Genomic DNA, 12,993 nt, shown 5'->3' on the forward strand with positions numbered 1-12,993 from the left:
GCATCTGGCTTGTGGGTCAGCAGTCTGACATGCCTGGTCTAAACACTTGAGGTTTTCCACATTATACATAAAAATAGGAAATTAAACCTTACTGTAATTTGTAAAGAGTTTGGCTATTACGAACCCTAGATGCTGATCCTTACATCTTCCCTATTCTCATTTCAACTTTCTTCCCTGCCAAACTGGGGAGGAGGAGAAACATGACACGTTTTCTTTGCAGGAAAATGCAAGCAAGCACCTATTTAGTATAACGTATCTTACAATCAGGGTTAATTTGGAAGAGAAACCTTCCTTACAATTCTGAACAGTTGGATTATCCAGTTGATCAAATCCAAGTGTATAATAACTTGCAAATATTGTTAATAAAGTAAAAGGCTTTGGGGAGTCAAATATACAAAAGCAGTAATGACAAGAGGAAAAAGAATGATTCAACATTAGTAATAGAAATTAGCATATTATGAAGCTTTACCAAATGTCCTTTGGGCAGAGAGGCAAAGCATAACCCAAACAATAAAATGATATGGTCAGGAAAGAGAGCACGGCTGTTAGCCAAATCTAAGCATCTCAAGTTGGGTAAAACAGCAAAAGAAAAGAGTTTTGGAAATATTTAAAAATGGCAGCATGCTACATATTTATTTATTTATTTATTATTGGGACTTATATGCCGCCCTATCTCCCAAAGGACTCAGGGCGGCTAACAACAGTATTGCCCATACGCACTCCATTTTGCTTTGGGGAAAACTACCCTACTGTCAAGACAAAAGGACATACCAAATGATAAGCTTTTGCTATTACTGATTCATTCAATACCAATACAAACATTTAAGGGTCTGTTGCAACAAGTCCAGAGGCAGTTTCCAGCTACTTATCAGTTTTGAAAATGTTTTTTTAATCTTGGCTGCTTGTGGGAAAGGGAGAAAAATAAAAGAGGCCACATTAATCTTTTGTTTATCCTACAAGATAATTCTGCTTAAATTAGGCAGTGAAGATGTTATTGTTGTTAGCTGCCGAAGTCGTGTCCGACCCATCGTGACCCCATGGACAGCGTTCCTCCAGGCCTTCCTGTCCTCTACCATCTTCTGGAGTCCATTTAAGCTCATGCAGTGAAGATGTCCCCATAAGTTTTCACTATAACTAAAGCCCTGTCCCCTTTAACGTCAATGAGATGCATATCAAACAGGAGGCAGGGCTTCAATTGCATGGCAACACCAACTTGATTTTTTAAAAATTTCCCCAGATATTCCTATATATTAGAATAATTTAATTTAAATGAATATAGTCTAAATTATTGGCAGTCACAATCTTAAGTTGGGCAGCCACATGAATAGACTAAATATTAAAAATGTGCATAGCAAATACGTAATACTATTTTGATGCTCCCTTCAAGGCGTTTTGTTTTTCTCAAATGGGCTACTCAGTTTGCACACTTGCTAAAAAGCAGATTTACTGCTAAGCCATGTAGCAACTGGAGTGATCCCTATGGGGTTATCCCACATTCTTCCAACTTTACTTAGTAATACTGGTTTCACTTACAGATATTCTAATCAAACTATTCTAGCGAAGTACTAAGGCTCCGAGGAAAAAGTGAACTAGTGAAACGCTAAAAGCTTTTGGGAAAAGCACATCTAATGCTATGTCATCTGCAAGGCAGAGGGAAATAAAAGTGCAGAATTAAAATGAAAAGCCCCCCCCCCCATTTGAATGCCCCAAAGGAGTTCATCCAGACCCACCCACCAAGCTGGAGTCTAGCGAGAAGGGACTCACCCAGTGCTGCTTTCCAACGAGAAGACGAGCAGCTACTTGCCATGGTGTTCGAAAGGAATGCTATTCTGAGGTGGGGGGGAAAAGACAGCCATTTGAAACAATTCCACTGCCCAAAAATTAATTTCAAACTTCTAAGTGGAGCTGCCCTTTTAGAGCAGTGATCCTTTCAGAAGCCTCAGAGACATTGGCCTTCACAGATTAAAAGCTGTCAGCAAACGGATAACCAGAGAGGTTGCTTTGAGAATGTGTTTTGAGAACTGTGTGTGAAGAATGACTGCTCTGAGCAGCAGGATTTTGGAAATGTTGGAATGACTCCTAGCTCAAAAGGATCATCAGGTTAATGATTTATTGTCTGTGCTGGCCGTTGATTCAAAAAAACATTTTCCTTTATTACAGTGACAAATTTAACCCATGAGTAAATCAAGGAAACCTGCATCTCTCATTAATACTCCATTAGGTAGAAGCTCAATCTCCAGCAGGAGTCTCCAAATTTGGCAACTTAAGACTTGTGGACTTGGCTGGCTGGGGAATTCTGGGAGTTGAAGTCCACAAGTTTTATAGTTGCTAAGATTGGACAGCCCTGCTCTAGAGCCTTCAGACTAGTAACCACAGATACAAACAGAGGCTTTTGGATGAATATGTTCACTAGAACAGAAGTCCATTTTTTGCTCTCAACTGGCCAATGCAGCACAAAAGACAAAACCTAAATAATCTTGCAAAAGATTAATCCCTCTTCTGCGAACAGGAGTTACATTTTCTCTCAGTACTTCTTTGTGTACACACAAACCAACACTTCTTCCTAATGGCAGATGAAGCTTAAACAAACTCATTCTCTTCCCATAAAAACACCCAAATTTTCGACAGTCTGTTCTACAGACCTGAATGATATGTTAAGAATATAAAACATCACCCATAAGGCAGAAAATGCTAAATTCAAATTATATAAAAGATACCTGTTATGAAGTTCAGCCCATAAAAAAAACAAGCTTAAGTATTTTCACTGGGAAAAAAAATCACCATATCTTCACCTTGTAGTTGGTGACTAAACTGAAAAACTAGTATTTCCTACCAGCTAGAAATGGCACTGCAAAAGACAGTAAGAATATCCATCTACTAGCAATTGCATTTTTCCAATTAGTTTTATGAACCCAGTCCCTATGTTTTGTCACGCTGACAAAAAACATTTCTTACAGAACCAAGGCTTGAAGCTTATCACTGAGAAAAAGCTATATATCTGAAATTATCATGAAAAGGAATCATAATAATAAAAAGGACATCAAAGACACATCAGCTAAATATAGGCCAACTTTCATTGAGAAAAACCAGGATAAATTGAATTACTTGTTGGGAGACTTTCAAATAAGTTACTCTGTAAATACTCAACTAAAATGTTGAAAGTATTTAGGAAAAACAGTGAGTATGTGGAACCTGTATGTTAGCATGTGATGCTTCCATCTTTGAGTGAGAGATCAGAATAAAGCTGCTTACTTAGAGGAGTCTCGTGATATGACAATGCTGGTGCCTGTGGTTCCTGCACAATCATTCTTGCCATCAACTACCAGTATTTTCCAACCCTAGGTATTTTAAGACTAAAACTTCAATTATCCAGCCAACTGATCTATTTCTCAACAAGGTAATAAATATGTATGCAGGCTTCTTCACTCACATGATTAATACTTCTCCCCCTTATAAAAACCCACTCAAACCCATAATCCAAGTCCTCCATATTGACAAGTCTTGCCTGTGATCTCACTACACATTACTAGATATTTGTGGAAGTTGAATGAGTCCTGATAGCTGTTTGCCCATGAAGACAGGTGTATATTATCAAGGCTTTGTGTACAGATTCTTCAAAACACTGCAATTATCTCCTGCAAAACTGCTGTTTTAGAAATGGCTCCTTCAGCTGTCCTAGTCTCTGATCTATTTGAATGTTATCTATTAGTAGGATTTCATCAAGCGTAAGACACTTGAATGCTATTTGTCTCCATCTTGACTCTGTTCCTATTCATTACAAGATGGATTATACTGTTACAAATAAAGAACCCTGGCTGGACTACGACACCCATAAAATCTTTATCTCTTATATGCCACTATGCAGATATTTTCATCTGGCTCACAATCAACTTCTATTTATATTGCATGCATGTTTCAGCAAAGGCCAAAATAAAAATCTGGCCAGGTTGCAGAACCTAGAAGTTTTAGCAGTTTTATTTCATACTTCACAATAACATCCACACATTTAAGAAGGAAAATGTCCCTTTTAATCCATGTTTCTGCTCTGTGTTAACTCTTCTTTCTTCACCATCTTCTGCTTTTTGCCTCATTTGCTCTTCTTCCTGCACTTCTTTCTTTGCAGCAACTTCAAATTCTCAGCTCCCAGCAGGCTCCACTCACACCCCATCCCCTGGTATACCTGCTAGAGTGGTCACCAAGGAAACAGTTAATGTTGACTATAACATTAACATCCCAGAACTGGGTTTTAATGCTGACAGAATTATCAATCAGGGTGCTAAAGTAAGAATTGACATAATTTAATAGTGCTGAATCCTTAACATTCAGAAGAGGCTAAGATTTCCACGCAGAAGTGTGGGCAGTGACCATACACAACATATATACAGCACACAGGCTGTATTTTATCTTCCACAAGGACCATGATCTCTGAAGCCATGTTCTAAGAGTGAAATCTGAGGATGATAAAAATGTCTGCTTTAGAATTATTTGGCCAAATATTTAAAGTACTGTATTTGAACAAAAACTTTAATTTTACTAACACAATGCAGAAAGAGAATCCATAGTTTTGAAGTATTCCATTCTAACCCAGGCCCAATTGTTTTGTTCCTGGTCCTCTGCCTGTTATTGGCCTTAATTCTAATCCAGGGGTCCCAAACCCCAAAGTCGCGGCCCACTACAGGGACATGATCTGTTTGGAACCAGGCTGCATGAGCAGTTGGCTGGCGTGCACGCAGCTCCTCTTGTGTAAGTGGCAGGCTGATTCCCCGCTCCCCACTTGCCAGGCCGCCAAGCTGTAAAGATTGGGGACTGCTGTTCTAATTTTCCTCCCTTACCCATTAGTATGACATTGCTCTTATGCTATAGGTACCCTACCAGAAAAGACAACACTGAAGCATGGCAAGTACCCTTTGTGGCAACCTAGACTACTGCCTCCATCTAGTACAGGGGTCTTCAAACTTGGCCCTTTTATGACTTGTGGACTTCCACTCCCAAAATTCCTCAGCCAGGCACGCTGGGTGAGGAATTCTGGGAGTTGAAGTCCACAAGTCATAAAAGGGCCAAGTCTGAAGACCCCTGATCTAGTATCTTAGGTGATCAATGTAAAGATTTCAATTTTTTAATTTTTATTTCCCCCCCCTCAAAGTTTGGAGCCCTACTTAACTTGATACCCTGACAGTCTAGCTCACCTTTTTGAAAGAGTCAACCCTGATAATAATTTTTGCTTCTCTATAGCAAACCAGGCCCAAGGAATGTGGAAGATCTAATAGCAAATTACAAGAGCTTAGTTAGCTTGCTTATAGAGAAGGCAAATATTTCTTTTAATTTGGAAAGCCCAGATAGAAGACCATTTTACTCTAGATCTTGTAACATTTTAAAGTTATAAAACGATATTTAAAAACCATAACTACAATTTAAAGATGGCTTGTATGAAATAAATTATACTTAGCAAGGGATCAGATGTCAAGCTGCAATTACTTAATTCGTAAGGGAAATACTTGCTAGCTATTCAGAAGGGAAGACTAAATGGGCTGGTTCATGTGAAAGCTTGTGCATATTGTACTAGATCACAGTTTAGCATTAGAAAGGGAAAACCTCTCTGTCTAGTCTGCAAGGCTTCTTCCTTGTTGCCTCTTTGTTCTGTGCATCTTACTATACAAGAAACAGGAAGAAGGGGCTTCTAACCAATGATGTCACATAGCCCTTAGGAAGTGACCATAGGACTCTTAGTCCCTTCCTAAGATGGCAATTGTAATTTTGCAAGAATGTTAAAAAAGAAACTTTTCAATTTATTTATTGTAAAACCTATTCTGATTGCTTTTATTTTATTTTTATTTTTTATTTTAATTCCATTTATATCCCGCCCTTCTCCGAAGACTCAGGGCGGCTTACAAGCTTAGCAGTAGCCTTCATTCTATGTATATGCCTGCTTATTAGGGCTTTCACACACACCCCCCAATCTTTTTTCACTAGGAAAAAAGATTATTTGACCTTTCACAGTCATCTCAGAAAGGAATTTCAATTACATTAGAATGATAATTCAAACTGCATTAGAATATGAAATTTAGAGAAAAATCAATGCTGCCTAATACAGATCAAGGGATCTAACTGATTTAACACATGTAGAATGATTGGATTTGGGCTGTAAAAATCCAGAAGATTATTAGATAGTGGCATATTTTTGTTTCCATATGGTGGTTATCTGGATTTTTGCAACCCAGATCTGCATAACTGAATCAAAATTTACTTATGAAATACATAAATTTTGGAATTTTGGGGGACCAGTAAAAAAAGAAGAGGCAAGAACAGCCATGGAGTTACAGAAAGTTTGATCTCTTAAGAAACGCTAAGCTCCTGATCCAAAACAGGCCATTTCTTACAATTCTAAACACAACTGGATGAAAATAAAAGACACCATATTATTCACAACCTAAAGGAATTTAAAATGATTTAAATTATCATGCCCATCGATAAATTTACTTCAAACTAATTATTTTCCTTTTAATGAATTAAGAAACCACTTAAAAAAGTTGTCTATGTAATAGAATTGTGTGCTAGTTGCATTATTATAAAGGATATAGAAGAGGGGGGGCAGTCTTTTTTATTAGAAAAATAACACACAAAACTGTAGATGGAAAATTTAGTCTTTGTTTGTATGAAGAATATGAATATGAAGAATACTGTCCTATGGAATTCAACTATTGCTACCTAAAGGTTCAGGCTGAAAATTATCCCTTTATCTGCATAAAATTTAAATTCCAAAATCTTTGCTAACCGGTACCTAATCATTCACAGCTCCTTTAAACCATTAACGATATGCAGTCATTGGCAGCTTTTCTGTTCCATATCAGTTTATAGTCATTAATAAAACGATAATTTAAAAATAACTGGCTACTCATGCCTCCCAAGTGTGCAAGGCAAACACCAACCATATATACCAAGAGAATGAAATACTGGAATAAGGCAAGATGGGCTTGAAATTTAATGCCTTCTAAATTCAATATCAAAACCAAAGAAACAGTTACACATATTTTGTATAATATTGCTTGCTGGACTTCAGTGATTTTGATGTAAAGGAAAGCAAATAATTACACCTCAAGAGTCCAAAAGTGCTTTATTTCCGGTAACTTAAGAGGTTAAAATGCGCACTTTCTTCCTCTTCCTTCGAGGTCTGCAGGAGCTTGGCTTTTCAGATGAAAGGATAAAAGAAAGAGTCTCAAAACCTCACAAGGTTTCATTTTTTTTCAAAATTAGCAAATCTCCCATAGGATATATTTACTCAAGTCCTAGAGATAAATATATTTGTCAGCAGATAAGGAAATGCCCTTGTATTAAAGAGCCAAAGAGAACACCATTTTATTTATTGCAATTTTGAGCAGTGCATAATGAAGTATTTTCTGAAATAATTGCTCACCAAAAATAACAGAAACAAGTATTTCAGAAATATATTCAGCAGGCCACCATCTGATTCAATATAAAGAAGTATAGATTTCAAGAAAAATAATATAGAAGTAGTTATAATTACAATGATAAGTAATTTCTTTATTAATATGTTAAAGACTTTGGACCTGCAGAAAGTAGTCATATTATTTAAGTACTTGATTGCAAAAGCTTGCATTAGTAGGTAATAAAAGCTATATTCCTGTGGGAGCTAAAACTTTTAAATTATATATTCCTTTAAACGTTATTCTCCAATCCGAGATCTTTTTAATTTTGCTTTAAGGAATGCTTGTTTCAAATATCCCTTTGGCATAAATTCATATTACATATCTTTCATCTATAAAAGCATGCTATCAACAATCAGGGTTTTATTAATTGGGTCTTAATGAGTAATCCTATGAACGTTTACTAAATACAATTGTGTCTGGATTCCTAATAAACTCCTCTTTTTCTAACTGCAATAGCGTCAGTTGAGCTACTTGTACCCAAAATGAAAAATACTAATTATTACTGAAGAGCAGAAAGCAAACTAATATTCTTTGCTGGTGTTTAATGGTCTTCTGAATTTTTGTAGCCAGGGCGTGGCAGTTGTAAGTGTAATCACTTATGCTTTTATAGACTACTTTTATATTCACCCGTAATTACTTATTTGGGTGAGTTTTCCGCTTCTATTAAAAATCTTTGAGCCTCTTTATTGACCTCTGTTGCTAAAATCATTTTTTATAGTTAAAACGTCTACATTACTATCCGATTCACCCATAGAAACTTTTGCTACGTGACTATACACTGAAAATCTTTATTTATAGCCAGTTACAATGTGTTGAAACATGATACAGATGTACTTTGAACATCTGACATACATTTCAAAAAATGATGTATGCTTTATGGGAAAAATTGCAAGTCCTGATTAATGGTCCCAAAGTCAAGGTGCTCGACTACTGCAGACATATTCAGATTTTACTATTACTCTTAAGTTAGTTATGTGTTTAAAATAATAATACATGCCCACACATAATCTAAAAAGCATTTCTGCTTCTCAAATTAAATAGGATTCTTCAAAGTGCTAAGAAAAAAAATCAGAGATGCATGAAGGGTACCTAACAAACTACTACAAAGTATACAAAGGAAGCATGGGAAATCCTTTTCTATTTCCATCTCTTATTAATCACAGTTTTTCAGATCTTCAGTATTCTTCAGAAAAACTCCTTATACAATACATGTTATTACAGATAATGATTATATCAGACAAAAGCTGGTAGCTATTTCCCATTCAGTGGCCATTTATTTGGAAATACAACCACAAATGATGTCAAGATCTCAGAACTGTTGGTTAGTGGGTTTGATGCTGTTGTTTTGTCAGGGAATATTTATCACTAAGCTCTACCAAACAAAATGACTAGCTACCACTGATGTTGTCCATCTCTAATACTGGGCAAATTGTATCTGATCAACACTAAAAGAAGAATGCTTATTAATTCTTCCTCAAATTTAACAAATACTAATATTCATTCATTTGTACAAGGTTTCCGAGACCTGCAGTGGCTAAAAAAAAAAGATCTTTATGTCAGTTGACAATTCATAGAGTATAGTATAAAAACTAATAAATAAATAAATAAAATAAAATAGCAAAAGTCACTGAAATTTCCATGGCTGTTAAAAATCTATTCCCTGTGAATACACAAACGCCCAAAAAGGCATTAAGGAAAGGTGGCACCCAGGTACCTAGCTATAGATTTCCACAGCTATTAGTCCCTCTCCTTCACATTAAAGCCTCAAGAATAGAGGCCTTCACAAATAGCTTTTCATCAGCCGATTCAGATTAAGTAAGAAATCAACATGTTTAAAACATAACAACTGTAAGGTAAGCCTTTCAATTCAGAGCCCAAAACATTTCTGAACTGAAAATGAATGCCAAACAACACTATACCCCTTTATTTCTTTTCCCATGAAATGAATAGTTTTGTACCTGTGAGGTTGACATGCGTGAGGTATCTTGTCGACCTGTTAAATCAGATGAGGAGATATTCACAGGGGCCCCACGATGCAATCGCATACTCACTTTCCGTTCTCGCTCCATTCCAGAAACTGGTCGAGGAGATGTATTTGCTGACCAAAAGAAGTAAGCTATTATCAGATTTTTTACACAGAAAAATTGGTTATAAATTATTCCAGAATTCTATAGAAATTCTTGTTGGAGATAATATATAGGTCAGTATGGTTGAACTGTCATTAGGGAGACCCTGGTTCTAATCTACCCAAAACCACGAAAGCTCCCTGGGTAGCTCTGGGCTAGTCACTCACTTTAAACCCAATCTACCTTATAGGATTGTTGTTGGAAAAATTGGAGAAGGGAGCATTACATATTCCAATAGAAGTGTAGACAGGATCTATAGCTTGGGGCTGCACTGTGAAATTCTTGGTGTTCTTTGGCCTTGGCTGTTTGCTTGCTGACATTTTATTACCCAACCAAGAAACATCATCAGTGCATTGTTAGTTGTGTATACTGGCTTGAACTCCTGAATAAAAGATGTAAATCTTATACAGATAGTCCTTGACGTACGACTATTTGTTTAACAAGTCTGAAATAACGATGGCCACACAAATGCTGTACCATCACCTTCACAGTCACCTTATTGTGATTTGAGTACCAAACCTCCTGTGATCGTGTAGTTGTCATTTGTAATCTCTGCTGACTTCCCCAGAAAGTCAATAGGGAAGCAGTAGGAAAAATGGCAAGCTGCTGCCACCTGCTGAAAGGACTCTTAAAGTTTTCAGCTCCCTTTCTGCACCCTCCCCTCAAAGGAGCCCTTCCATGCACAGAGGGGAGGTAAAATCCTTTGATGGGTAGCTCTTTCAGCCAGCCCCAGAAATGAGAATGAGTCAAAATTCAAGCAGAGAGTAGAGAGGCATTATGGTTAGGAGCCTAGGTGACTCTGGTGACAGAGGAGGCATTGGGAGATCTGTCACAGGACACACGAGTGTCTGTTCGATCAGGAGCTGATCTCAAAGGCATTAGGACAGAGAAAATTCCTAAATGACTTGTAGTCAGGTTAGCTGAAGAACTGATGCATAAACTTGAGAATAAAAATCTGAGATCCTGTTCTCTGGGTATCTTCTAAGTTCTAGTCACAGCTTTGGAATTCTCTGTCAAGTCCATGTTTCCTTATTGGCCTCTCTTTAGAAGAATGTTAAATATGAATGGATTGTGTACTATGAATGTTTTCAACTAAAGAGCTACAGAATCTATTGCTTAGCTTGTATAATCCATTAAATACAGTCCTATGACCTGTATTTACTGTGCTTTGTATTTTAAAGTATGATGTAATTCCCCCTGAAATAAAATACCAAGACTATAGCAAGTGTTCAAAGTATTACAGGCTCAAAATAGCCATTTTGAGCATTATAAACTTGGAACAAAACACTCTACATTCAATTATCTACCCTGAGATCATTGCAAAATGAGCATTTTGTGCCAAGTTGTTTCGCTTAGATGTCAAGAGATTGGCTTGTTTTTATTTTTAAATTGCTAAGTCACGGAGAATTGCAGAATCCATTAGTCAATAAAATGGGAGGAGGGACATATTGGCCAAGTTTAATTTTGTTCAAAAATTTCCCTAGTAAAAAGTGCTGTTTTTAAATTTGCTGCTAGTAGGAAATTAGTTCACAAGATATAATGATATTGCTTATGGGATTCACTTGTATTGTGTTTTTTCTTCCACAGGTTTACAGACACAAGAATATGCAATGCATTGCACACAATAGTTGTTGAATTGCTGATCTTTCAAGACTGTTACAAATCATGCCGCTTGGATGCCTCATCTATTGGGCAAGGACAAATACAAAAAGTGTGCACTGCATGCACAGCTTTAAATCAACAGACAAACAGATGAGTGCTCCCAACCTGAGAAAGATTTTACACTTTGAATTTTGCATTTTATTCAGTTGAAATACACTCAACGTGAAACATTCCAATAGGACATTCTGAACGTTTTCATTTTGCACAGCCATTTTTTTTTGCTATAGATCCACTGCATAAACCAAAAAGATGATGTTAACATTACTACAGCTGCTATTGGTTCCACAACTCCAGGATATGAGAACTGAGGCTTGAGGCCACTGGTGCTGCTGAGGCTTGTTGCAGGGTGGTGCTTGAGGTGGCACTCAGGCCACTGCTGGGCCTGAAACAGAGGCCTGGAAGCAGCAGCACCCCGTCTCCCTCAGCCTGTAGCTCTCACCCACTGACCTGCTTGCCGGGAACTTCTGCCTCTTCCCATGTTGTGGTCATGGGAGGTCCCCACTTAACAACCTGCATGGCCTTGAGATTACGAGGGCAACTGGAACTGCAGGAATTTCAGTGGCTAAGCACTGAAATCGTATTGTATTGTGCTTTACGAATGCACTGTTTAGCCACAGAGATACCAGTCCCAACTGCCATTGTAACCCAAGGACTACCTATAAAGCTTTGGAATGGGCTTTTCTATTGGAGAAGAGTCCTGCCACTCTCCCCCGCCCCTCCCCATCTCCTGGCTTTTAGGAACCTATTAAAAATTGAATTATTCCAGGGGCGCATTTTCATACGTTATGCTGACTTATTTTGCTGCACCATTTTCATTATTACATTCTCCTGGACTTATTGTCATTTATACTGATATTCTATGTTGATGTTTAAATGGTCATTTCACTATATTCACTGTCAACTGCCAAGACTGGATTGATTATGGTGGTATATTAATCCAAAAATAAAGTACCGGTAGTCAGTATTGTGCAGTTCCTTCAATGAGACTGTACAAATTGCAGGAAGCGGCTTCTTGAAAGCTTGAAGCAGCCTCTTTGCAGCTCTGTCCAGACGTCCAGAAGACCTCAGGCATGCCGTCAAGCAATCCCTCAAACCTCTGATCTGCTATTACGGCTCTGCCCCTATGGGTCCTAATGGGGTACTGTGTACCCTGAAGAACCTACAACCTTAATACTAAGATTTTCTGCTAATATTCATCACAGAAAGAGAGAGACAAAGATGGCCCAACTCAAGGAACAAACATACAGGTTCCTTTCAAAGAGCACTAGAATTTGGGAAGTCTTCTTGATAGTAATATTTACTCGTAATATAAGGCTGGCAACACTAGCATTAGCTAATAAACAGCATTTAATTTAAATGTAGGCCACCCAGATTTGTAATCCCATGAAAAAGTATGTCTTCAATGACCCGCTGAGGGCATCGGTCAACCTAAACGTATCACTACCAGTTCTGTAAGTGGGAGGAAAAAATGGTTGGTACAGTGAAAACGACAGAAGCTTAGTTCATGAGTACCTCAAAATTTTGCCCTACCAGGTATAATTGCAACATTGTATTATAGTTAGACTAGAGTTGAGAAGACCTGGTTGCAAATCCCTGATCAGTTAGAAAGTTCACTAGATCAGTTTGCAACAATTCAGGGTCTCTCAGACAAATCTATCTCACATAACTGCTGAGAAAAATATGGAGGGAGAAAAAGAAGAGAGGTAACCTGATCTCTTTTTTTGGAAGAAGTAACAGAAAACAAAGGTAGACATTGCTTT

General features: G+C 37.5%; 2 protein-coding genes across 8 annotated transcripts in view; one reads left to right on the forward strand and one right to left on the reverse strand.

Moving 5' to 3' along the window:
• Positions 1–12,182, forward strand: part of SLC16A3 (solute carrier family 16 member 3) — a 39,241-nt gene extending 27,059 nt beyond the window's left edge. The window contains exons 7-8 of one of the 2 annotated variants that reach the window (XM_081317662.1): positions 9,520–9,556; positions 11,159–11,280. In XM_081317662.1, coding sequence (XP_081173788.1) covers positions 9,520–9,547 — 28 coding nt within the window. In that variant the 3' untranslated portion in view covers positions 9,548–9,556; positions 11,159–11,280. Of the gene's footprint in view, positions 1–9,519; positions 9,557–11,158 lie in introns of both variants that reach the window. The other variant, XM_081317660.1, reaches the window with a different exon arrangement.
• Positions 1–12,993, reverse strand: part of CSNK1D (casein kinase 1 delta) — a 33,005-nt gene that overhangs the window by 3,675 nt on the left and 16,337 nt on the right. The window contains exons 8-9 of one of the 6 annotated variants that reach the window (XR_014025114.1): positions 9,404–9,543; positions 1,765–4,183 (exon numbers count right to left, since the gene is read on the reverse strand). Coding sequence is in view for 4 of the 6 variants with exons in the window: in XM_081317665.1 (XP_081173791.1) it covers positions 1,797–1,829; positions 9,404–9,543 (173 nt within the window). In the remaining 2 variants the exon portion in view is untranslated. Of the gene's footprint in view, positions 1–1,764; positions 4,452–9,403; positions 9,544–12,993 lie in introns of all 6 variants that reach the window. The other 5 variants (XR_014025115.1, XM_081317667.1, XM_081317665.1 and 2 more) reach the window with 5 other exon arrangements.

Source organism: Vipera berus, assembly GCF_964194415.1.
Source record: "Vipera berus genome assembly, chromosome: 2".
NCBI lineage: Eukaryota > Metazoa > Chordata > Lepidosauria > Squamata > Viperidae > Vipera > Vipera berus.